At 42.3% G+C, this 27,015-nt stretch overlaps 1 protein-coding gene across 2 annotated transcripts in view; it reads left to right on the top strand.

Moving 5' to 3' along the window:
* Positions 1-26,640, top strand: part of RAB3B (RAB3B, member RAS oncogene family) — a 161,430-nt gene extending 134,790 nt beyond the window's left edge. The window contains exons 5-6 of one of the 2 annotated variants that reach the window (XM_075935966.2): positions 18,230-18,354; positions 25,695-26,640. In XM_075935966.2, coding sequence (XP_075792081.1) covers positions 18,230-18,354; positions 25,695-25,882 — 313 coding nt within the window. In that variant the 3' untranslated portion in view covers positions 25,883-26,640. The remainder of the gene's footprint in view (positions 1-18,229; positions 18,355-25,694) is intronic. The other variant, XM_075935967.2, reaches the window with a different exon arrangement.
* The last annotated feature ends 375 nt before the right edge of the window (positions 26,641-27,015 follow it).

Here is a 27,015-nt window from a genome sequence, read left to right as displayed (position 1 = left end):
CTCAGCTATGTCAGTTTTGAGGACTGCATTTGATCTGGTGATTCTGTCTCTTTTCTGTTGGGTTTTATGAGAAGCAATCCCATTCTAGGCACGTGCCGTTTTCCTGGCACAACCAAACCCTTATGTTGCTTTCAGTTATGATAAGAGGAATTTGGTGGCCCTAGCTCTTACTGTTTAGGAGGAGTTCTTGTCAAACAGACAAACTCTCTAAAATTTGTAGTTGATCATGTAAGCTGCTTTATTTTATTTTTTATTTTTTTGCCAGCTATGACAATTAAAGCAGAATAATAATTTTCATTCTGATTTGCTACCATCCTTTACAAGGTGCAATCCTGCTCTTCCTGTAGTCAGTGATAAAGTACCCTGTCAGTTTCACCGGCAGGGCTTTCTGCTATTAGAATGTTGCTACCGTGCTTTGCTTACAAATGTAGGGAGAGTGTTTACTTGTTTACAAAAAAATCTGGTGGAATTTTTTTAATTCATGAAAATATTTTGTGAAATGTCAATAGAAGTTTTATGTTTGCCAAATCTAAATTTGAGTCAGATTTATCCTGACTGCTTGTTCACTTTTGAAAATATTTTTTGTTATATTTTTCCTTGCCATGTCTCCTGAAACCTGATGTAATAAAGATAATGGGCGTAATTCTGCTGACTAATTTGAGGCATGTATAAGCTTCGAAGATTAGTGTCTTGGTGTTCTAACTCTTCTGGATGGAATTAGCGGTCAGATGAAAATATCAGTTATTGTTGAGCTATGTGGCCTATAAGTGAAAACAAATAAAATGGCTGCAAAGACTCAATTTTACTTTACTACACAGAATTTCAGCTTTTGGGGCTATATTCTTCCTTGAAGGTTGCAGAGATGCAACTTAGAGCAAACTTGAACACTGAGTACCTTACTGAAAAGCAAGTGGGGTTAATGTGTCCAAGAGACCTAGCAAGGCTAGATGGTGTTCAATGGATCAATCCCTTTCTTTGAGAGATTTCAGAGTCCAGTGATAAAGCTTCTGCAGAAATGCAAATCACATACACTTAGGCAGGGAATTAGAAACCTCATCCTTCAACTGCAAAACCACAGATTTCTAACACTTGAACTAAGGGCGAGTTCTCCAAACTTTAATTTTCTATATAGGCCAGATACTAGAGAGGGACACTGTACTTGATGATAAATACAAAGCCCCTACCTTACAATCCTGCATTGACGCCTTTTATCTCCTTTTCTGTTCAGCTTTTGTGAGGGAGGTCCCAAGGAAGGCAGGGCAGTGTCATAGGTGGCAGTGCCATCAGCATCCTTGTCACACTTTGCCCCGCTTCTTCTTTCCGCTAGGTCTGGATAGTTCAGTTTTCTCAAACTCACACGGGAGATAATGGAAATGATACTGGTTCACAGAGGGATGAGTCAAGACTCTAAAGAGTTTGCCTTTGAGGAGTGTCCCTGTGGGTGCTCCATTTGGAGTGAATCTGTGCCCCTGTACTTGTAACCAGAGATTTGTAGTAGTAATGCCAGGCTGGGTCACCCAGGCACTGTCCCTGTCTTGCACGGCCTCAGGAGGTTTCCCCCCCCCCCCCCCCGCCCAACTCCTTTTCTATCACCCTTGGCTTGAGACAAAGCCTTTAGCAGCGCCTCGGTGCATTGGCTTCCTTTAGTCTAATTCAGAATTCTAATTGCTTAATTAATAGTTAAATAAGTCATAACTCTTTCTTGTTTATTTTTTCTTACCAACCCTCCTCCCCCAAACTATTATATTAGGAAATTAAGTTTTAGTCATTAGATACCACTTAGTGTAGCATAGTTGCCCTCTCTCATGGGAGAAAACCCTTCTCTACTGGACATCTCCAGCTCTCCAGGTTTTAATGCTGCTTTATGTGCAGACTGTCTATCCTGGTCACTGACAGACATCCAGAGGATGCCGCTGCCTTGGCCAGACACATTCCACACAAGTGCTCGCACTGCCAACAACTTGAAAGCCCAGAGCAGGTAGGTACCTGCAGTTAAAGCTCCTCATGACAGAGATATCTCTGCACTTGGTGTCTAAGCCTGCATCACAGATCCTCCCTGGAAACTGGGCTCTGATGGCAGCTTCTAACTTGGATTCCCCTCCACCATTTCAGGTAAAGGAGCATTCTGCCAAGAATATGGCAAAGAAGCAGGCTCCAATGACACCTCCTCGGGGATCTACCAAAAAGCGATGTTCTCCAACTCTGCAGACCCCATCAGTACAAATCACACAAGAATCTTCTACTCTGAGGTGGCAGGACCATACGGTACCATGGGTACTGTGCAAGCAAAAGTCCCTAAGTGAGCTCGCTTGGAAAAAGGCAGCAAAGAGAAATCTAAGACCTCTGCCTTGGTACCATCAGAGCCGATAAAACATATGGCATTCACGGTTCATCACGGTTACAAGTGATGGCATCACCTGCCTTAACAGTGCATAGCACGTGATCCTTGGCACCAGCAAACAGGGCAAAGATATCAGTACCACCAACAACCTTTTTTGGTACTGATGTTCTTGGTACCACAGCAGTTCCTCTGCCACAAGGATCTTCTGGTCTCTTACTGCTGGAATTTCCTCTTCTTGGTACCAACCTCACTACAGTACACTTAGTACTGAGCCAATAGGACACACCACTCAGAACAGCCTCTTCCTTATCTAGTGAAAAGAAAAATGAAGATGAAGGAGAAATCTACTCTTTGACTACTTCTAGACTACAAGCCTCTTTCGAAAGAGAGTGTTTAGACTACAAGCAGATTTTTCGAAAAAGTGAGCTGCTTTTTCGAAAGAGTCTAGATGCTCTTTCAAAAATACACATTTTGCATTCAATAGCACCTTTTTTTGAAAGAGTACTTTCAAAAAAGGCATTATTCCTCATAAAATGAGGTTTACCGCAATTGAAAAAACTGCTGCATTCTTTCTATTTACTTTCAAAAGAACGTGGCAGCAGTCTAGACGCAGATGAAGTTTTTTTTGAAAAAAAGCTGCTTTTTTCTAAAAAACAAACAAAACAAACAAACAAAAAAAACCCTGTAGTCTGGACATACCCGTACAGATTTCAATCTCCTCCAAGATGGCTTTACCAATTAACTACTCATAGACCCAGCCAAATCATCTGGAAGACCCTGGCAACATTCCCACCCACCTGTAAAACGTGGATAAAAAATACTATGTTCTTTCTAAAGGAATGGAATTTCTGTTTTCGTATTCCTCACCAAACTTCCTTACAGTGAAGGCTGTGAATGAAATCATTCCAGAACCACCCCATACAACTGGAAGAGTTTATATCTTTTTGGACGCAAGGTCTACTTGTCAGTAATCCTGCAATTTAGGATCACTGATGACAAGGTTTGATGGCCAAATATAATTACACAGCTATTTAAAATTGGCTAAATGTGTTGATTTTCTTTCTGAAAACAACGAGGAGTAATTCAGAGGGACCATCTTGGAAGACCACTTTCTCACTCGAACAGCTTTGCAAGCCTCAGTGGACTTGCAGACACGGCAATATCCATCACTGTGGTTGAAATCATGCAATGCGCTTCATGGCACCACCTCTCTGGATTTCTCAAGAACGTACAATCACTGGTCGAGGACCTCCCCTTTGAAGACCTCAAGCTGTTCACAACCAAAACAGATGAGTTCCTTTGTATGTTGATGGCGTCTAGAGCAACTCTGCAATGCTTAGGCATATATATACTTCACAGGAAAAAAAACCAGATCACATATTACTCAGCTCAAAGATTTAGATCTGCACCTTCATATACAACCCCAGAGGCAATACAACCCAAAAAAGGGAAAGCAGAGACCCACAAGATGACTGCTTCCTTCCCCACCGTCAACACCCCAGCAGCTTCCTTCCAAACAATGATTTTGCGGGCCTGAGCAAGCGCCTAAGATACCTCCCACATTTTCAAGTGCTGAAAGCATCCTCTACCACCCTTCATGCAGAGACTTTCTGACCCTATTCCACTTATCTTGGCAGACTATCATGTTAATAAATGGGTATTAGAAGTAATTGGGACTGGCTAGTCCACCCAATTTACTTTTCTGAGGCCTCTCTCATGAACATCTATTGTGACAAGAGGTAAACCATCGGATACGCATAGGTGCAGTAGAATTCGTACCAATACACCACAGAGAAAGGTTTTCTATTCATATTAGGGATGTAAAATCCCATTTAATTGGTTAATCCATTAAATGTGATGTTTAACTGGTTAACCAATTAAAAGGAGGGAAGCCTGGAGTGGCCCCACTGTGGCTAGGGCTGTGGCATCCCCCCAGCTGCAAGCAACCACTGCGCAGGACTGCAGGACAGCATCTCAGTGGCAGGAAGGGGCTGGTTCCACACCTTCATTCCCAGAATCTGGATCACGTGTTGCCCAGACCCACCCCCGCTACATCTCCTGCCCCCCTACAGTGTCTTCTGCCTGTTGCTATTATCTGTTTGGCAGCGTGCTGAAGGCACTGGGGGCGGGCAGACAGAGATGATTGTCATGGTGGGTGCTCTGCTATCCTCCCTTTTTCCCTCTACGTCAGTTTTCGCACTTGAGACTGCAGTAGGTGGTTGCACGGTGCTATGTAACTGTCTGAGGCAGTGCTGGATGGGCATAGCACATGTGTGACCCAGCCAGGCGCTGCGAGTACAAATCTCTGATTACAAATGCAGGGGCGTGAATGCCTCTAATGTGGAGCCAACCACAGGGGCAACCATCTCAAAAATCCTCAGGGTATGTCTACACTACCCCGCTAGTTCGAACTAGCGGGGTAATGTATGCATACCGAACGTGCAAATGAAGCCCAGGATTTGAATTTCCCGGGCTTTATTTGCATAAGCCGGCCGGCGCCATTTTAAATGCCGGCTTGTTCGAACCCCGTGCCGCGCGGCTACACGTGGCACGGGCTAGATAGTTCGAACTAGCAAGCCATTCCGAACTATCTGTACACCTCGTTCCACGCCGCGCAGCACAGGGTTCGAACAAGCCGGCATTTAAAAATGGCGCCGGCCGGCTTATGCAAATAAAGCCCGGGAAATTCAAATCTCGGGCTTCATTTGCACGTTCGGTATGCATACATTACCCCGCTAGTTCGAACTAGCGGGGTAGTGTAGACATACCCTCAGTTACTAATAGGGACATGAATGGGTAACCGGTTCGCCAGTAAGCATCACCCTTACTGGGTAATGATTAACTGGTTCCCTCGGCAGCAGGCTGTGGATGGAGGACTGTTCCAGCCCTGCACAGCTGGAGCTGGGAGCTGGCAGAGCCAAGGACAGCCCCAGCACGGCGCTGGGAGTAGGAGCCCTGCAGGCTGGGGGGCTGGAGCCGTGAGTTCCTGATAGTTGGTTAATCAATTAAATGTTAGATTAACCTAATGTTAACTGATTAACTGGGATTTTACATTCCTAGTTACTAGACAGGGGGAGTAACCTCTTTGTGATTGCTCCTCATGTTGGTGGAGCTTCTCCCTCCCTTTCCTAAGAGATTCTCAGTTCAAGTAGCACAGCAATGTTTCCCACTTTAACTAAGAGGCTCTGGCTTGATCAGGGAATTAACTTCTTGCTGGTTTTTAGGTAGGTAACACCAGGCAATTTTCTACAACCATAGAAGTCTGCAAGTCTGCAAGGCTTCTGGCCAGCTCTATGTATTAATAGACATTTTTACTGAGCAATTATTTTGCCTGCACTTACCTAGAGCATTACTCAAGGTGCAGTCACAAAATACCCCTTGGGGCTGCTTCCCAGTGTACCAAGAGAGCCACTGACATGCGCCACCTTGCTCTCTGGAGCTTCTCACTACCCTGTCTGCTGGGACAGATCTCCTGGTCTCCCCCAGTCAAGGCACAGAGCTAAGTTCACTGTCCCCGCCATCCCTCCCCCCAAAAAAGAGCAAAGCAGACACTGAAACACCTCAGGTCTAAGGAAAATGCAGTTTTAGCCCCAGCTTCCGGGGAATCCAGTCTCCGAATGGGATTAGAACTCCCAATAAATCATTCAGGTAAGCCTCCTTTAACAATGAATGGATGATGTACACACTGATTGCTCCCCCAGGTAACAATTATTTACACTGGGCTTGATAATAAATAAAAGTGGTTTTATTAAGTACAAACAGTAGGATTTAAGTGGTTGCAAGTGAAAACAGGCAGAGCAAAGTGAATTATACATTTAAAATAATAAGAAATACATAGCTAGTTCTAACACCCTAAAATGTATTACAAACTTACCCTAAAACTGTTCTTATTTCAACTAAACCTCCAAGCCAGGGAAGATTATTTTCCCCTAGGCTGTGTCTAGACTGGCCAGTTTTTCCAGAAAATCAGCCGCTTTTCCAGAAAAACTTGCCAGCTGTCTACACTGGCCGCTTGAATTTCCGCAAAAGCATTGACTTCCTACTCTAAGAAATCAGTGCTTCTTGCAGAAATACTATGCTGCTCCCATTTGGGCAAAAGTCCTTTTGTGCAAAAGTGCCAGTGTAAACAGCTCGGATTTGTTTTCCACAAAAAAGCCCCAATCGCGAAAATGGTGTTCGGGGCTTTTTTGCGGAAAAGCGCATCTAGATTGGCACGGACACTTTTCCGCAAAAAGTGCTTTTGCGGAAAAGCGTCTGTGCCAATCTAGACGCTCTTTTCCAAAAATGCTTTTAACGGAAAACTTTTCCATTAAAAGCATTTCCGGAAAATCATGCCAATCTAGATGTAGCCCTGGGGTCTCTGGTTCATTGTCTTGGGAGTGACATACCAGCCAAAGACAAAAGCCTGAAAATTTGCATCCTAAATAACCTTATTTGTGGGTGGGAATTGTGTTTCTACATTCTGTCCTTCCATGGAAAGTTACCTGATCAGGCCCTACCAATTGAGGGAGGGGGTCACATGTCTTCCTAAGACCAACCACTGCTAAGGCTTAAAGGACAAAAGGGCTGTTTACAATTGATCGCCTAGACATTCAGGGAAACACCTTTGATGGTTTCCTTTGCACATTTAAAACCACAAATCATTCCATACTCCATATTTCCAGTGTTACATACAAGAATGATACATACACCAAAATAAGAGCTGCAGATCCAGCAAATTGTGACATTAAAATAGATAGGTTACATGAGATATTCTGTCCAAAGTATCTTTGAGGTATGTATATTTGTAGCCATAAGTCAATTTCATAAAGCATCAGGTGGGGGGGGGGGGAAGAGCTATCACAAACACCAGGCAATTTTCAACAACCATAGGATGTCTGCTAGGCTTCTGGACAGCTCCATGTATTAATAGACATTTTTTCTAAGTAATTATTTAGCCTGCACTTACCTAGAACATTACTTAGAAATCTATGAGAATTAAAGAGGAGGGCACATAATCCTGAAAGAGCAAAAAAAGATTTGGAAGAAGGATTTCTGAATTAAAAAAATAAAAAGTGGTAAGGGCTAAACCATTCTTACTGTGTAAAATCCAGAAATACGTGACTGACTTCACAAATGCTATGGTGCTGAGTAAAGTTAACAGATATGCATTTTGAGCCTGAGACTTTGAGAGGATGAATATAGCTCCTTCTGACATCAGACAAGTGCCAGACAATATTTAAAGGTCAAGAGTCAAATTCATCCTTCAATTACTCCATGTTATTACCCCATAAGTCACAGGAGATTGTAGCAATTGACCCCAGGCATCTATTTTGTCCTCCAAGTGCCATGTTATTCTGTCTGCTTTGTGATGTGTTGTGTCCAAACACAGTAAATACACTATTGTGTAAATAAAACATTCTGTCATAAATGCAGTGTGATGTGGTAGGCTGCTGACACTTTAACCTTTGGGAATAAATCCAAAGCATTCAAGAACACTTTACCACTCTCATACTTTAAATCTAGTGGGAAACCCTTCAAACTTCTTTGAAAACAAAGCATTTTCAAGTCTCAGAGAGAGAGCCATGTTAGTCTGTATCTGCAAAAACAACAACGAGTTCTGTGGCACCTTAAAGACTAACAGATTCATTTGGGCATAAGCTTTCATGGGTCAAAACCACTTCATTAGATTGGGCATAAGTTTTCGTGGGTAAAAAAAAACTTAGATGCATATGATGAAGTGGTTTTGACCCATGAAAGTTTATGCCCAAATAAGTCTGTTAGAGTATGTCTACACTACAGTTTTATTTCTAAATAATTATTTTGAAATAGCTTATTTTGAAATAATGCATCTACACACAAAATGCATTTCAAAATAGCATTTTGCTATTTTGAAATAGCGTGTCTCATAGACTCATAGACTTTAAGGTCAGAAGGGACCATTATGATCATCTAGTCTGACCCCCTGCACAGTGCAGGCCACAGAATCTCACCCACCCCTCCCAGAATAATCCTCTCACTTATATCTCAGATATTGAAGCCTTCAAATACTTTGAAGACCCCAAGATGCAGAGAATCCTCCAGCTGTGATCTGTACCCCATGCTACAGAGGAAGGCGAAAAACCTCCAGGGCCTCTGCCAATCTACCCTGGAGGAAAATTCCTTCCCGACCCCACTGAGTGGACTCTGAATCACATGTAAGGCTGGCCGGAACCAGTTCTGGCAGGGCACCAGGTCAGGACTTACTGTGTGGGGCTGCTGTCTGAGGCTATCTGAGGTCTGTGCTTAAAGGGACACCCTCCCAGCCCCGGGAAAGCCAGTTCTCAGGTTTCCCTGCTTGCTTGTCTACCTCGATGAGGGACAGCAAAGCATTTTGTCTCTGTGTGCTCTGGTTGCCCTCACTCGGGACACCACAGCACTCTGCAACATGGAGCTAGAGCTGCTCCTGGGCACTCTGGTGCTTCTCTGGGACACATTGCTGCCAGCCTGGCTGCGCTTTCTGCAGGCTGCCATCCAGGAGGTCCATCAGGGGCTGTCAGTATCCAGGAGGACCTGCAGGAGAGCTTCCACCCTGAGGAGCATTAAGAGCCTCCCTAGTCTGCCCCGCTGGAGGCTTGTGCCTCATTCCTCCGTAACCCCCCTTCCTGATGTCAAATAAAATACATGTATTTTCATGAACACAAACTCTTTATTTAACAAAACTGTGTGTGGGGGGGTGGGGAATGAAATTCTGGTGAGACTGGGGAAAGGAGGCAGGAGAGGGGAGAAGAGAGGGTGAGAGAGGGGAGCTGGAAAGGGGAAGCAAGGGAAAGAAGGGGGAGGGGAAACTTAGGGCTCAGTTCTGGGGGGTCTCACAAACCTGCTCGTTGGTTTGCATGTGGTCTTTGGTGGCCAGGCTGGCAGCTATTCTACCATAGACGGCCACGTTCCTCCATGTAGTGCGGAGATCACGGACATTGGGGGCATCCCACCCAAACCTGAATAAGGTCCATGATCTCCATCCTGGACCAGGAAAGCTCCCGCCTTCTCCGCCATTTTCTGTGGTTATCTGCAAGTATAAAGTGGATAGCTATGGATTTGCAGAGCTCTTCTAATAACTCCACACCTCACTCTGCACCCGTGATGTAGGGTTGTGTCAAACTCCTGATCTCCAACCACCCCCACTACTCCCAAGATCCCCTGCCCCTCATCCCTCTCTGCCCTCCCCACACCACCTTCCCCACTCTGGGGAGGGAGGCTAGAATCCTGAGCTCTCATATACAGCACTACTTTTCAGTAGGAGCTTTGGACACCCTACATAGCTGCAGTGACTCTTACACACACAGACCTGGCCAGAACAGATAGCAGTGACAACTACGGCCCTCACAGTGCCTGCTAATTTAAAGTACAGCGTCTCTTTCAAAATGGCCCTTGGCTCACTGTGCAGGAGCACATAGTTGTGCTCCTTTCTGGGAGCTGTAGTTTACCTCCTCCACCTGAGCAAGCTGGGGATTACAACTCCCAGAATGCCCCAGCAGACAGTTGCCTCCCCATTGATTCAGAGAGGTGAGCTGGAGCCTGAGAGCTGGGTGACAGCCATTCTGTTCATGTGAGTGTGTGTTGCAGGCCCCTGCGTGAATACAAAATGTGTATCTGCGTATGAGCCACAAGCTGCAAAAATGGACACCTGTGGATGTGTAGGGCTCTGGACAAGGGATTTTTTTATATTCAGGGTATTCCATGCCAAAAACAAAATGTGAAAGACTTTCAAAATGAGCTGTTCTGATGCATGTTTATGGTCTTTGCATGGTAAAGTGTGTGTGTATACGTGTGTGCGTGCGCGCGTGTCGGCATGCATGCAAATCAAAGATTAGCATCGGTGTGCTAAGAAAAATAGAAAACCATCACATAATAAGAAACAATGCAGCATGCCAGGGAGCTGGATTTAGATATCTTATCAGTCCTCTAGAGCCTATGTGCCAATTTCTGAAGTCCTTTCTCAGCTCTCATCTACACTCTACCTTGTACCAGTACTAGTAAAGGTGTATTTTCTAATCAATTTAATTGTTTGACTGGTGCAGTTTAGTGTAAACCTGTTCAAAATGGATTAAGTTAAACTGAAATGTGTCTACACATGTAACTCTTCTATCAGGTTGTTAGTGGCATCAAAAAAGGCTGGCTTCAATATATTTAGGAGTCCCTTATGACAAATAAACCGTCTTGAGATCCCACCCAGAAACATGAGAAAATTAAACAAACCCTCTCTGGGTGTAGCGTTGCCAGATATTTTCACAAAAAATCCCAAACATAGCGGGGACCAAAGTTTAAAAAAAAAAAAGTCACTGCGCTTTTAAATTCCTGCACCCCTCTCCCCCCTCCCCGCCCCCGCCCCACCAGACGCAGCAGAGGAAAAGTGTCCCCGCCGGCCTTCCATCTGAGAAAAACAGAAAATACCATACATTTTACATGTCCAGTATTTTCTGGAGTTTTTACTGGACAGGGGCCACAGATACTGGATTGTCCAGGTGAAAACCGGACACCTGGCAACCCTATCTGGGTGCCTTTAAGAGGTAGAACTTCTGCCACTTGCAAACAATCCGGGACTGGTATAGAGTAATGAAAGCTTCATTAGAAGAAAGGGAGCACAGGTCTATATTTGGGAAACCATAGCAACCTAACAGACATGCAAATATTGTAAAATATCAGCTTCCTTCCAGTAACAGAGTCAGAAGTCCACCTAATTCCCCTCCAGTCTCCTTATGAATACGTCCCAAGGTGCTGGGTAGGCAAGACTTTATTGGAGTCCATTCCTTTCTGCTTCTGTCCTCTGTGTTGTCCTCTTTGCCTCCCCACTCCTCCTCCTGTCCATAGGTCTGTATAACTATGGTGGCTGTACACTGATGTAAGTTAGGTTGACTTAATTTGCAGTGTGGATATGCTGTCCCCTCCCTCTGCTTACACTTGAACACATCAAACTTTAGCAAGAGATCATCAAGCATAAAGACATCTGCCTTGGAGTGCCAAACAGAAGGAATGGGGCTTCTGCTATTTCTCATGGGTTTTGGTGACCAAGGCTGGCAGCTGTAAGCCTAGTTGGAATCAATTCCCAACAGATTTTAAGGGATCATAATGCAACTTGCAGCCTTTTTTGTGTGTGCTTTGTCTTGTATTTCATTTTTTTCTTGCTGGGCTGGTATCTCCAGTTGATGTCATTCAGTGGTTTGACGATGATAGGGTAATTCTTCATGCATCTGTGTTAGTATCCACTAAAATCTTAGAAAAGTCTTGAACTCTATAATTTCATGGACAGAGCCATGTAGTAGGAGCCTGAATTTTATCAAGGTCTTTATTTGCACCTTCTTGCAGTTATGTCCCACATACTTGACTAATGTTCTGGAGAATTGGCATTTATGAGTTGATAGCTTCAGTTCATAGGCTTCTCGCTGGTCTGGCATTTTCTGTCCGGTCCTCCAGAATTCTCCCAATGGGGTCATTCAAGTACAGTAGACGATAGCAAAATCCCACAATTTTCTCCATGAAATGCTGAAATACTATAAGTGCTCCAGAGGGTCGTTGGGGCACATGCTCAAAGTGACAGAAGCCCATGGAGCAGATAATAGTTGTCTTGTCTTTAACATCTTGTCCCAATGAGATCTGATAATCATTATGAAGGTTCTGCATTGGAAAACCACTCACTCCCTTGCCAGCAGCATAAAGCATCTTGTACAGAAGGCGTGATATACTGATCAATCTTAGTGCATCTATTTAAGTTCCTGTATTCTAGCCACATTCTTATTTTACTGTTTTTCTGCCTGGCCACTGCTTTGGGGAAGACATACAGAATGTATGATTCCACAATAATTCTATTTGCTAGCAGTTCCTGGAGATATATTCTCCATCTTGGATATAGCATTTTTCTGAGAATGCTTCTGAAAAGTTGTGGATCTTATAATAAAAAATTATATGGTTTGAGAATATTGCCTTTCTTAGTACTATTAGCCAGATGCAAGAACAAAGCACTTGGTAAACTCCAGTAAGTCTCCCCTAAGGCACTGCATTCATATATCTGTCCTTTTTGCTAGACCCTCAGGCTGGCCATCCTTTTAACTATTAATCATCTATGAAAAATATGTTGCCGGTAGGAATCAGCTGAACAAACACAGAATACAAGGAAAAAAAGACTTAAAACAGCCTGCAACATATTAAGAGAGGAAAAGATCGTGTTAGTAAAGAGTAAACACAAACCACAGGTGTTAATTTCACCATACAGGCTAGGAAATGTGCTAGCTTCAAAATACATAATTCTGCTTAATTTTTGCATTTTAAAAAATCAGCCTGTACTCAAGAAGGCCTTTGTTTAGACTAATTTAATTATCTAAAATAAAATGTGCTGTTTATTTATTTAAGGCAATTTTCACAATAAAATGAACCTCTGCTTCACAGATACTCATGGAATAATGTAATTGACATTTCAGAGGGAGAAGCGAGTGGGCTGCTCACAACTAATTAAAATGATCAAGACTGACTCAGTATTGGTGGTTCTTTGTGAATCAGAAGCTGAATGAATCAAGCCCCGTGTTGTTAAAGGGAGAACAATTTAAGTAAATTAAACAAATAATAATTTGGGTAGAATCCTGGCTCCCTTTTGGCTAACCTGACAATGCTGGAAAATGGGGTTGGGTGAAACTTTGCTGAAATGGTTGGATGTACCCGACCCTCTTCACTGGTGTAAATGTAAGAAGTAATTCAGCTCCTTCATGGAATAGACAGCTGAAACTGCAGGAGCCATCACCTAAAATAGGCCACTGACCAGGCTGGTTAAGAATCAGAGCTGTGGGAGAGAGGGGATTCAGTGGAGTCTGAATGAAAACACAGGGGGGCTCAGTATTTTTGTGGCAGGTATGTGTGTGTGTGTGTGTGTGCATTTAAAGATATGTCTACTCTGCAGATAAACTCTGTGTTCTTAATTCAGGTTAGGTACCCTAGTGCTAGCTAACTGAGACTACGTCTACATTACAGAGTTTTTTCCTCCAGTGAGGTTTTGCACACACAAATCGAAAGAACTGAGGGGTTTTTCCGGCGTAGGTATTCCTCATTCTGTGAGGAAGAATGCCTTTTTGCGAAAGAGCTCTTTTGCAAAAAGTGTGTGTGGATGGGGAAGAGGAGTTTTTTGCGCAAAAAGAGGAAAGAGGAAAAAGCACAGGTACTCTGGTGGCCATTCTGTGCATAGCAATCAGAGCTTACTTTCAAGAGCGACCATGCAGTTTGAGAGCTTCAGGGGTTAGCCGAGTTAGTCTGTTACAGAAAAAAACAACAAATGGTCTGGTAGGACTTTATAAACTAACAAAACACGTAGATGGTATCATGAGCTTTCGTGGGCACAGCCCACTTCTTCAGATGACCGGAATTATGAGTACGGGATATGAAAGCAGTTTAGATGCTCTCTTTCGCAAAAGCACATCACTTTTTCGATGCGCTTTTGCAGTGTGGACGCGCTCTTGCGCAAGACGTTTTGGCAGAATATCTCTTCCGATAAAAGCTTCTTGCACAAGAAGACTGCAGTCTAGACATAGCCTCAGAGTAACAATAGTGAAGACACAGCACAACTGCTGAGCTACAGTTCATCTTCAAGTTTGACACAATCAGCTCAGGATTAAACAAAGACTGTGAATGGCTAGCTCACTACAAAAGCAGCTTCTCCTCTCTTGGTATTCACACCTCCAGATCAGCTACTAGAAGTGGGCCTCATCCTCCCTGATTGGATCCACCTTGTCATCTCTAGCCTGATTCTCGCCTGCATATTTTACCTGCCTCTGGAAATTTCCACTACATGCATCTGATGAAGTGGGTCTTTGCCCACGAAAGCTTATGCTCCAACACTTCGGTTAGTCTATAAGGTGCCACAGGACTCCTCACCGCTTTTGCAGATTCAGACTAACACAGCTACCCCTCTGATACTTAACCCAGGTTGAGAGCCAAATTGCCATGCCATCTTTGCAAGGTTATCCTTAGTTAACTAACTGCAAGTTACCTAACCTGATTTAAGAAAGCAGTGTCGATGTACCCAAAGAGAAGCAAGAGAAACACTACAATGTACATGGAAGGTTGTGAGGAAACCACAGAGACAATCAGAGAAGCACTTGTAGCGTAACCCTGAAAACAAGCTACAGCTTTTTGGTAGAGTGCTGGCTAACAAGAGGCTTGAAACTGTGAGCAAAGAAAATATTTCCTGCTAATTGATTCTCCTTTGTTCAGGAACAAAAGCTTTTGTGTACATTTTTTGTAAATAAACAGGATGCATCAAAGAAACACCTGACTTTGCCTTAGTTTCTCCTCCTAATGGAAACAATTGCCAAGGTCTTGAATATTGGCTAATGACTCATGTCAAAAGCAGTAAAATTATTTTGTTTAGTCTGTATCCTGTTCTGTATCCTGTGGGAGCTGCTGGATGCTCAGTTCTCTTGAAAATCACAATTCTTCAGGTGAATATAACCTTAAAAATAAAACTTAAGGACTCCCTTCTCTTAATTTTTTTTATTGTAATGGTTATTTATCTGTGCCTACCCCAACCGGATTGCCAAGTTTCTCTGCAGCTCAGTGTGTGGAGGGTTTGCAAAGAGTTAAATCCATTGATTTGGGGAGTTAAGATAAAGACTCAACATAATTTTGCCCTCCCCTAGATTTGGGATTTGGGACAATACACATGTTGTCTAAGGCTAAGATTTGATCCATAAAATTTGACTGCCATTAAACATCATCTTCCAACCTGAAACTCTTAGGTTATGTCTACACTGGCATTTTTGTCACTAAAACTTTTGTCACTCAGGGGTATGAAAAAACAGCACTTCGTGGCTCCAGGTGATGAAGCTACCACTCCTCAATGTAGGTGGTTTTATGTTGTTGCTGGAAGAACTCTCTCCTGGTAATAAGGAGTGGCTACACAGTGCCCCTTACTATGGTGCAGTTGCTGCAGCACAGCTGCGCCATTGTAAGTGCAGCTATAGACTTAGTCTTGTTCCCACTACTCAGACTTGTTCCCACTACTCAGAATGTCGACTAAGTAATTCAACTCCAGCTACATGAAAAACTTAGCTAGAGTCGACATACCTTAGGTTGAGTTACCATAGGGACTGCACCGAGGAGAGTCGATGGAAGAAACTCTGCTGACAACTTTACTCTTCTTGTTGGAAGTACAGTTCAGGAGTCAACTGCTGAGCAATCTGTGGTCAATGTGGCAGGACTTCACTTGATCTGCTAAATTGACCACTGGTGGATCAAGCTCAGAGCATCAATCCCCACTGTAATGTAGATGTAGCCTTAGTTAGCTTATAGCTAAGATTGTGCACGTGCATTTTCCATCAATGCACTCAGGCTATGTCTAGATTGCCGCTTTTTATCAGAAAAAGGTACGCAAATTGCAGAGTGCAATTTGCGTACCTTTTTCTGATAGTTTTGTCAGAAGAGGCTTTTCTGAAATTTGGTCTGCCTACACTGGGCCAAATTTTGGAAAAAACTTCCTCTTTCGGAAGAGCCCTTCTTCCTCGTGGCACAAGGAAAACAGGGCTTCCGAAAGAGCGCATCTGCTCTCCCACAAAAAATGTTGGAAGAGCAGACAGATGTGGCAGAGTTTTTCCAGGATTCCTCTGGTATCCCGGAAAAACTCTGTAGTCTAAACATAGCCTCACTGAAAACCATGGAAATTCAGTAGTTAAGTTCATATTAACATCTCAGCAATTTCAGCATATATGCAGTATTGTATAAGCGTCATCAAACCTAACATTTTAGACTCCTCAGAAACTCCATTTCCATGCCACCACATACAAAGCCATATGGTGCTTTAGACATTTTAAATTTGGATATTCAGTCTACATTTATCCTATTCCTATAGTTGATCCCCCATGAATCACACTAAACAATTCCTCAATCCTTGTAGTTAACAGTATTCAGATACTTGCAGACTGTTGTTGTGTCTGCTCATTGCTTTGTTAGACATTCCTTAGCCAAACTATATATGTGAGCTCATCTTTCACTAAACTGTGTTTTGCCCTAATTTGATACTTTTTTTTATCTTTACTTTTTGTAGAGGTTTCTAGCCAGCATTTAACATAAGAATGTAAGAATGACCATACTGGATCAGACAAATGGTCCATCTAGTTCAATATCTTGTCTTCTGACAGTGGCCAATGCTAGGTGCCCCAAAAAAATTAACAGAACAGGTAATCATCAACTGATCCATCCTCTGTCACCCATTCCCAGCTTCTGACAAACAGAAGCTAGGGACACCATTCTTGCTCATCCTGGCTAATAGCCATTGATGGACCTGTCCTCTACGAATTTATCTAGCTCTTTTCTGAACTCTGTTAAAGTCCTAGCTTTCACGACAACCTCTGGCAAAGAATTCCACAGGTTGACGAAGCATTCCTTGCATTTGTTTTAAACCTACAACCTATTAATTTCATTCGGTGACTCATAGTTCTTGTGTTTTCTGGGAGCAATAAATAAATTTCCTTATCTACTTTCTCCACATCCGTCATGGTTTTATACACTTCTGTCATACCCTTAGTACACTCTTTTCAAAGATGAAAAGTCCCATTCTTATTAATCTCTCCTCATAGGGCGCCTGTTCCATGCCCCTAATAATTTTTGTTGCCCTTTTCTGAACTTTTTCCAGTGCCATGATATCTTTTTTGAGATGAGGCAAACACATCTGCATGCAGTATTCAAGATGTGGGTATACCATGGATTTATATAAAGGCTATATGATATTCTCTTATTTTCTATCCCTTTTTAAATAATTCCTAACATTCTGTTGTCTGTTTTAATTACTGCTGCACATTGAGTGTATGATGTCAGAGAACTATTCACAACGACTCCAAGCTCTCTCTCTTGAGTGGTAACAGCTAATTTAGTTGTCATCATTTTATATGTATAGTTGGAATTATATTTTCCAATCTGCATTACCTTACATTTATCAACATTAAAATTCATCTACCATTTTGTTGCACAGTCATCTAGCTTTATGAGATCCTTTTGAAGCTTTTCACTGTCTACTTTGGACTTAACTATCTTAAGCAGTTTAGTATGATCTGCAAATTTTGCCACCTCACTGTTTACCCCTTTCTCCAGATCATTTATGAATATGTTGAATAGGATCGGTCCCAGTACAGACCCCTGTGGGACACCACTAGATACCTCCCTCCATTCTGAAAACTGACCATTTTTCCTGCCTTTTGTTTCCTGTTTTTTAATCAGTTATCAATCCATGAGAGGATCTTCCCTTTTATTCAGTGACTGCTTACTTGACTTAAGAGCCTTTGGTGAAGGATCTTGTCAAAGGCTTTCTGGAAATCTAAGTACAATATATCCACTGGATGTCCTTGTCCACATGCTTGTTGACCCCCTCAAGGAATTCTAGTAGACTGACGAGACATGATTTCCTTTACAGAAACCATGTTGACTTTTCCCCAGCAAATGATGTCCAGATGACAGCTTTCCTGCTATAGTTAAGATGATTCAGTTTTTCAAGTATGAATTCATGAGAAATAGTTTCAAATACTTTACTAAAATCTAAATATTACATCCATTGCATTTTCCTTTCCAACAACATGCATAAAAATAAAATAACAGCAATGGCAAATTAAGCATAGTTTATTTGTGCAGAGGCACTGAATTTGTGATACAGTTCTGGGTTGTTTTTCATCATATATTGTACCAGATATTGTGATCCCTTGAATCTACCATAATTAATATACTTTAAAATGTTGCATTGCTGCCTCATATATGGTTGGTAATTTACCTTTTAATCTACAGCTGATCTACAATTGGAATTGGGTTTAATGTTATAAGTATTTATTTTCATTATAAATGAACTTATAACACTCTTTTGGCACTACTGACAATACAGAATCTATTTTCTCTGTTCTTCTATAGGGCCACTCAGATCAAGACCTATTCCTGGGATAATGCACAAGTCATCCTGGTTGGAAACAAATGTGACATGGAAGATGAAAGAATCATTTCTTTGGAAAAGGGTAAACATTTGGCTGATCAGTTAGGTACATGTTAAAGCTTTTCCTTTATAATGTGTTCCTTTTAACTTGCATATGAAAAAAATCTTCTAACTGTAATAATATCAGTGCTGCAAAGATGATGCTGGCCTATTTTAATATTATATGCTGAGTTCTATAGTGTCATTTTCAGGATTTAGTTGCTTTTACATCAGATTTCTTTTTGCAATTTATCAGAGATTATAAATTGTTCTTTAAAGTGGAGTGAAAATATCCAACAATTACTGTGACCCAAGTAACCCTTAATGCCAGCTAGTAAGCAGTTTATAGGAGTGTCCTGGTTCTGGTATATACCTTCATGTTCACCAAAGAAGGTCATGTGAGGTCTTAAAGCCACGGTCACACTTTATTATCATAGTGAATTGTATGTACGGATACTATATAAAGAGTTATGTGTTTACCCTGCATAATGAAAATACGTTTTAAAGTCTGTATTCAGGGAGGGCTGATAAACAGAGTTTTTGTTGGACAAGAAATGTACAGGCAGTCCCCGGGTTACATACAAGATAGGGACTGTAGGTTTGTTCTTAAGTTGAATTTGTATGTAAGTCGGAACTGGTACATATTGTAGGGGAAACTCTAGCCAAACATTTCTCCAGAGCTCAGTTTTATTCTCCCACACCTCACTTCCCTCAGTCCTTTATTCTCAAGCTGAGGTGTCTGCTGAGAAAAGCCGCTTCGCATCTCCCTGGTCTGCTGGGGGCGGGGGAGCGCTAGCTTCGCGTCTCCCTGGTCTGCTGGGGGGAAGCAGCTAGTGCAGGGTTGCCTCACCCCGTTTGTAAGTAGGGATCCGATGTAAGTCAGATCCATGTAACCCGGGGACTGCCTGTATATTCACCTGTTGAGAGATGTAAATTAAGCATAACAAGCTAACACAATGGATGTCCCTTTACATACAAAGTCAACAGAGGGATGTGAAATCAACAAGGAAGAACACGCAGGAAAATGCACTAATATGTTGAGCATTAATTGGTCCTGTAGACCCTGCTGGTGCTCAAAAAAAGTTGCCTAGTGCACTTTGTTGTATGAAACAGCCCTGTATTAAAGCACACTAGGGAATATTACAAATAGATTACTCATTACAGTGTATACTAATGTAATGAGTAATATATGTACTATATTTTACACATTACAGTTTAAAATAAAGGAGAACCCTGAATTCTGATTTGGATATCCACATAAAACTCAAAAATTGCTAAAAAATAAACACTGAAAAACAGAAGGCCTATTAAGTACAGTGCTAATGAAATAAACATGTTTAGTTTGCAAAAGATGTAAATAGTCCTTTTCTCACACTAAAGCATTCAGCTTGGCCTGAAAACAAACATTTTGCGAAACAGATACCTGTCTTACATTCACAACTGCATATTTTACAGAATTTGCATGTGTGCTTGCATATTTTTCAAGAGTAATTTAGCTTCCAGTGATTGAAAATGTGGATCATAATGCCTAACTGTATTATAACCAAACGTCAAGTTCTGTTTGAGCCACTATCCCATCTTCTATTATTTTTTCTAAGAAGTTCTTCACCAAAAAAAAGTCCATTCCCTCTCACACACAATATGTATGTTGTCTCCATACCAACTGATTACATCAATACAAAACTACTTTAATGAACAATCTGCACTTGCATTTCTTGACCTATTCCTGACCTTGTCAAATGCACCAAGAAGAAATATATCCCCACTGGTAGAAGAAAGCAAAAGCTAATTATACTTCTGGATGCTCCTGTCAATTCTACTTTGCTCAAACCTCATAATGTATGAAATATTGTCTATTTTAAAACAGTTCAGGTTTTATCAGGCAGCTTTTCTAAGTGCTGATGGTGGCATTACGTACAGGCTACGTCTACACTGGCCCCTTTTCCGGAAGGGGCATGTTAATTTCAGCGATCGTAATAGGGAAATCCGCGGGGGATTTAAATATCCCCCGCGGCATTTAAATAAAAATGTCAGCCGCTTTTTTCCGGCTTTTAGAAAAGCCGGAAAAGAGCGTCTACACTGGCCCCGATCCTCCGGAAAAAGCGCCCTTTTCCGGAGGATCTTATTCCTACTTCAAAGTAGGAATAAGATCCTCCGGAAAAGGGCGCTTTTTCCGGAGGATCGGGGCCAGTGTAGACACTCTTTTCCGGCTTTTCTAAAAGCCGGAAAAAAGCGGCGGACATTTTTATTTAAATGCCGCGGGGGATATTTAAATCCCCCGCGGATTTCCCTATTACGATCGCTGAAATTAACATGCCCCTTCCGGAAAAGGGGCCAGTGTAGACGTAGCCACAGTGTTATCTGAAATTATTTTGTGAGGGGAAAATTGTTTGATTAATTGGTTATTGCTTGCTTAAACTATTTGTTTTCATATTAATGGCTTCATGTAAAGGTTGTGCCTATGCGTGTTTCTCTAATCCTTTATAGAATAAAATAATCTGAGATAATGTATGTCATGGACGGGGAACCTTTTTGGGTCAAGGCTGCTAACCCACAGAAAAATCAGTCGGGGGCCACACACAAGTGAAAAGCAACCCCCCCCCCCACCAAACCCTCACTGACATAGTCCCCAACTGAGGAGGAGAAAGACACTCACCACATTCTTCTCACACAGCAGAGCCTTGGGGGGCCCAGGCCTGTAGATTTTGTTTGCTCTGGTCCCATGGAGCACCATCACAGGCTTTCCAATGCTGAGGGGGGGAGGAGCCCCCAGCCTTGGGGGCCAGATCCAGCACAGCTTCACAGGTGACTAATCAGCCCTGCCCAGTCAGTCAACTCCCTGCATGGAGCCCTGACCCTCTGACTGGACAGGGCTGATTAATCACCGGTGAAGCTGTGCTGCCCTGCAGCTGAGAGCGAACACTGGTGAGGAGTCTGCATTGATTATCTTAGGCCTGGTCTAAACTAGGAGTTTAGGTCAAACTTAACCATATGAGGTTGAATTTCTAAATAAAGAACCCACACCATCAAACCTATTCCAACAGCTTTAAGGGACGTCTGTTTCGGAACTCCTTTTTTTCACATGGAGTAACACTAAAATCGCTCTTGCACGGTCAACTTTACAGTAGTGCAGACACAGCTCTGTGGAAGTCGAAGTTCTTGGTCTCTGGGAGGTGTTTAAAATTTCATTTCCTGTATGGCCAGCATGGTGAGCAGACCTCAGAGCAGGCAGCACACCTGAGCAACCAACCTGACCATAAGTTCCCAGGGTCACAGACATGAAACATGCAGAAGATCTTGGATTTTATTGCTGTGTGGGAAGAGGAATCTGTTCTTGCAGAACTAAGAACCAGCAAAAGGAATGCAGCGATCTATGCCAAGATTGCAAAGGGCATGGAAGAGAAAGGATTCACCAGGGACACACAGCAGTGCCAAGTGGAAATAAAGGAGCTGAGACTATTGGACCAGAAGACAAAGGAGGCAAATGAATGGTCTGGATCATCGCCACAAACATGCCACTTCTATGAGCAGCTACATGTGAGCCTAGGAGAGGACCCAACCAGCTTCTCTAGCCAGCCTGTGGATTCCTCCCAAGACACGCCTCTGGTACCTCATGCAGCAGCTCCCTGTTACCAGAGGAATGTCTCTGCTGACCCCTGGCTCCATATGGGCTGCCGCTTTGAAACGCCACAGGGAACACTGGGTCAGTGGGAGGCTGCTTGAGTCCCTGCTGGCTCCATGCTCCCCTCAGCGCTTTCGCCTTTGAAGTGTAGCAACAGGGCTAGGGCTGTTGGTATGCTTCAAAGGCAGAAGCGCACTTAATGACTAATTGAAGAGTTGGTGCAAATTGCATCAACTATTCAATTAGCCAAATAATTGAAATTTTACATCCCTAGTCTTCACTGAGTCACACAGAGTGACAGGGAGCAGATGCGGACTGAGCTCTTCACTATTTCCTCCTTGTTTTATAGAGTCAGTTCCCTGGGTAGCAGAAGGCCTTTGATTGCTTTGGCTATTTGGATCACAACTGACCCTGCTATAAATTTCCCCAATTTGAATTGATTCCCATTTGACGGGTAGCTGTCTCGCACTGCAAGATTCTACAGGGCAATTGCCATTCACTTCTCCACTGTCAGAGCAGGTCTTATTCTGGTATTCTTGTGCCTCCAAGTAGGGGAAAGCAATTTGCAAATGCCCATGAAAGTGACCTTATGCATGTGAAAGTTTTGCAGACAATGCTGATCATTTCAACTCTGCATCACTATGTAGTCCCACCAGTCTGTGTATGTCTCATGGCACCAGAACCAGCATTCGACTGTGTCCAGAGGATCAAGTGCCAGCAGCATTTGCCAGTCGCTCAATTCAAGTGCTTTGCAAGACTATGTTTTTGGCCTCCTGAGATTCTTCCTTGTTCTGGCAGACCCTGGATACGCCCTAGCATAAGGCTCACTATGATTAATATGATTGCCATAATGGTTTGATACTCAACAGGATCCCCGATGGATTTCATGCTTATGCTGCTAGGGCATCTGCATAGATAGTCGGGGGGGGAAAGGGCATGAAAAGATTGCCACTGCTTACAAACAAGAGGTGGGGGAGGATGCTGATGACATATACCCAGAACCACCCACTGCACAGTTTTGGTCCCAGCATGCACTGGGACCAAAACTCAGAATGCAAAAGGATGCAGGAACTGTGGGATAGTTACGCACAATGCATCACACTCAAGCTGATGGTAGCCACCCCACTGGGAATGCACTACTTCAAACTTTGTTGAGTTCCTGTGCACAGTGGGAACATGCACCTTCAACTTTTCAAAATCAGGTGCTAAAAAACGGAACTCAATAAATGTGACCTTTCCTTTCATTGTGGACAAGGCTTAAACAAGTTATCCCACAATTTGAGTCTCATCTTATATCCTTAGCACTACCTATGATTTCAATCATGAATGGGAATTTTGTAGGAGCAGGCCTTTAATATTTTAGGACAATAATTATTGATTCTACAATATGAATATATTAAGATTATGAACTTTGGTGCATCAGGACATGCCTGAATTTAGGCAAAAATTCCCTTGGGTGAGTTATGCCATAAGTCAGTGATTCCCAACGACTGGTGTGCGGACCAGAGGCAGGCTGAGACACCTGTCTGTCTGGCAATGGCCCATTTCCAGACCATGCACCCAGCTTGTATTTAGCCTGCCCTGAGAGTTCCCAGGGAATTCCCTTCCTGCCCACTTCCCCACGCAGCAGCAGGGTGAGTGGCAAGGTGCAGATGGGTGTGCTGTGGCTGGAGCCAGGACTGCAGTGAGGTTGTCCCTACTAGCGCTATGCGACCCCGCTGGCGGGACTGCGTGAGAGCAGCTTAAGCCCAACCAGCGGGATTAAGCTCTCTGTGGAAAGTGGCTGCCCCACCCAGCAGGGACAAGCGCCATGTGATGGATGGCTGCCCCTGCAATCCCGTTCTCCTCCCTCCCATTTTAAAAATACTGAAACATGCATAAATTCATGCATAAGTTAAATTGAAGCAAATGTGCTGTTTTAAGCTGCTTAATATGAATCCCCATGAACAACTTTTACCCAAACTTGATTACTTAGAAATCATTAACTCTTCATCACCCAGTCAAAGAGAAGCTAAGATTTACCAAACAAAGCACCGTTATCTTGCTTTATCTTCACATGCAGCTCTTAGGTGTGAATTGTTTAGTATTCCAGCTGGAGGAATATTTCTATTCTAGCAGAAATGTTTGGCTCTCTATTCTTATAAAAATACTTCTCCAAAAACTAGTGAAAACCAGAACTATTTTGCATGTATCATGTGCATACAGATGCAATGTAAAATAATATGTGACCTCTTAAAATTATCATACTGAATATGCAAATGAATTAATTTCCCTAATGAACATGCAAATATTCAGTGCCGATCCACCAACAGTTTTTGAATGTGTTTGCCAGTTCCTGGTATGAAAAAGGTTGGGAACCGCTGCCATAAGTGATTCCTTGAACTTTCCTCTGTATACATCCAGTCCTAACTACAGTCAAAAACTGCATACTGGTCCACATGTAATGGGGTCTGGTCCATTACAGCAGTGCCTTACTTAGTAATAAGCAGAAATTCAATTAATATTTTCCTTCAACATCTGTGAAAATATTTGAATAACTCTGGATGAAATATATCAACTGCAGACTCCTGAGCTAACTTCAGACTCAACTCTTGTGAGTATAATATGTGTATGCAAATTCCCCCATCACAGAAGCACCCAAGTGCTATGAGGATTCTAGGCTTCAGGACAGTCCATGAAAATGGCTTAAAATTACCTTTGTCTTTCTGCTCTGTGCCTTTCAGGAATCCACTCTGCAATGTCTGTATTTCAAACAAGTTGAGGTATCCTTGACAGCAGAGATTTATTTATCTCGAATCTCTTGGTTTTTGTTGATTATATAATTTTCACTAAGAACCAATTTTAAAAGTTGACCTCTTCAAATTGTCTAATGAATCAAGCTGCATAGTTACAGCAAAAAGCTTAGTGTCAGTATTAGCACTGTTAAAATTGAGGAACCTTTTAAAATTTATTCTGAAGTGATAAAAGCGTTTAGAAACATATTTGTTATTTTACAGATTGAAAAAATGAGACTGGGAATGACAGAATGATGGCAAACTAGTCAGTAAATGGGCTTTTCTTTCCCGGGGTTTAGTAATGGGACATGAAGTGTTAAAGCAGCTCCTGACACAAATCACCATGGATTGTAATTTATTGCAATGTAGATTATTTATGTAGTAGTTTGACTTCTTGTTGTAGACAATATAAGAGCAGCAAGAACCAATGTAAACTAATTCTTGTAAATAATTGTTAGTCTCTTAGACTTCTGGGAATGGGAAGAAAAAGAATGGTAGGGACTGCATTGACTTTCTGCTCTTGTCTGAGGCATTATGCAGAAGTCTCATGCAAGAATTCAAATTTGTAATTAAGAAGGAATACGCTCCTTGATTTGATCTGAGTGGGCAGGAAGGTTGGTCCTGGGGGGTGTTATGGCTGACTGCTTCATGGGTGCAGGATGCCAGTGGCACTCTAGGGAGGAAAAAAGCAACCTGTAATCATCAGTAACTTTACATAAATCCAACCTTGCTGCTCTCTGATCAGCAGGGAGCAGTGCTGTAGGGATCTGCTTATCAGCGCTGCTTAGAAAGCTCTTTGCCATGGCAGTGTTAAAGGTTAGCTTCTCCCCTTAGACTTCCTGAATCATGACCGCTTCAGTCTATTCAGATGTCCTATATTTCTGGTGATTCTGGGCTACCGAATGAATACAAAACAAGTTGTTGGTGTTAAACAGACCACTACACTTACTTCCAGCATGATTTCTATAATCAGACTTATTTTTTTAATGTATTTTTTCCCTTCCTTCACAGGTTTTGATTATTTTGACACCAGTGCCAAAGAGAACATCAATGTGAGACAGGTCTTTGAGCGCCTAGTGGATATAATCTGTGAAAAGATGTCAGAGAATATAGAGTCTGACCCATCCAGAGGCAGTTCTGGAAAGAACATGCGACTCACAGACAACCCACCCCTTATGCAGCAGAACTGTTCCTGCTAGTGATTTTAATCTCTGTGAAATCTCTCTCCCTGTTCCTGAACACAGTTTATCTTTTCACATGTGATGATGTATTATCATATAGTCTAAGGCTGAAGTTTCTGTTATAGTGGAAATGGACGTGATTGTTAAATGTCCTGGAAAGTTTTATGTTAAATATATTTAATGCATTTGATATTGTAAAACAAACAAAAAAACTAACTATATATTGTAAGTGCGCCTAGTGTTAATGGGTGAATTACACTGAAGTGTAAGAATTTTATATTGTAAATGTATTTTTAGATGGTTCCTACAGAGAAAGTTGTTTTGTTGTTATAGGCCCTTTTGCTGGGGGGAGAGCTCTATGTGAACATTCATCTCAACAACTGATAAATAGCACTGGACATGCAAAAAATCAGAAAGAATAGAAAGGAAAGGACTTTTTTTTTTAAAAAAGGAAGAAAGAAACCCATAGTCCCCTCACAAAATAGGAAAGTATATCCTGCCTCTTCAGAGGTTTAGCATAAGAATCAGAGCTCAAGAAGGCAGAGGGTAAAAGTGGCTTTAACATAATTTGCACTTCCCTAATTCTGGGCTTGTGCGGGGCCAAGTGCAGTTTATTTAACACTGAATGTCAATATCTCAGACCAAATTATTAAGAGCCAAGATACGAGTGTTTGTAACCAGTTAGTCTTCTTGATGCTCTTACACTTAGGCTACGACTACACAGCTTCCCTCTTCTGCAAAAGCCTGTGCAAATGAAGCACGGATTAGCATATTGCCGTGCTTCATTTGCATAATTAATTAATCCATTTTTGCACAAGAGATTTTTGTGCAAAAACGGCTCCTAATTAATTATGCAAATGAAGTGCAGCAATATGCTAATCCATGCTTTATTTGCATAGGCTTTTGCGGAAGAGAGAAGCTGTGTAGACATAACCTAAGTGACCTACCAGAACAGCCAGTATAGCTACATTTATGTATTACTTACATTGCCATGGCACCTAGGAGCCCTAGTCATGGACCACAGCCCCGTTGTCCTTGGAGTTGTGAAGAGATAGGATAAAAAGATGGTTCCTGCCCCAAAGAGCTTACAAGCTAAGCAGTAAAATCTACTCGCAAAAAACTGTTAGGAGAGTCCTGCGTTTTTAGTCAAG

Source organism: Pelodiscus sinensis, chromosome 9 (genome assembly GCF_052426305.1).
Source record: "Pelodiscus sinensis isolate ZL-2025 chromosome 9, ASM5242630v1, whole genome shotgun sequence".
Taxonomy (NCBI): Eukaryota; Metazoa; Chordata; order Testudines; family Trionychidae; genus Pelodiscus; species Pelodiscus sinensis.
This window is presented reverse-complemented; position numbering and strand designations above follow the sequence as displayed.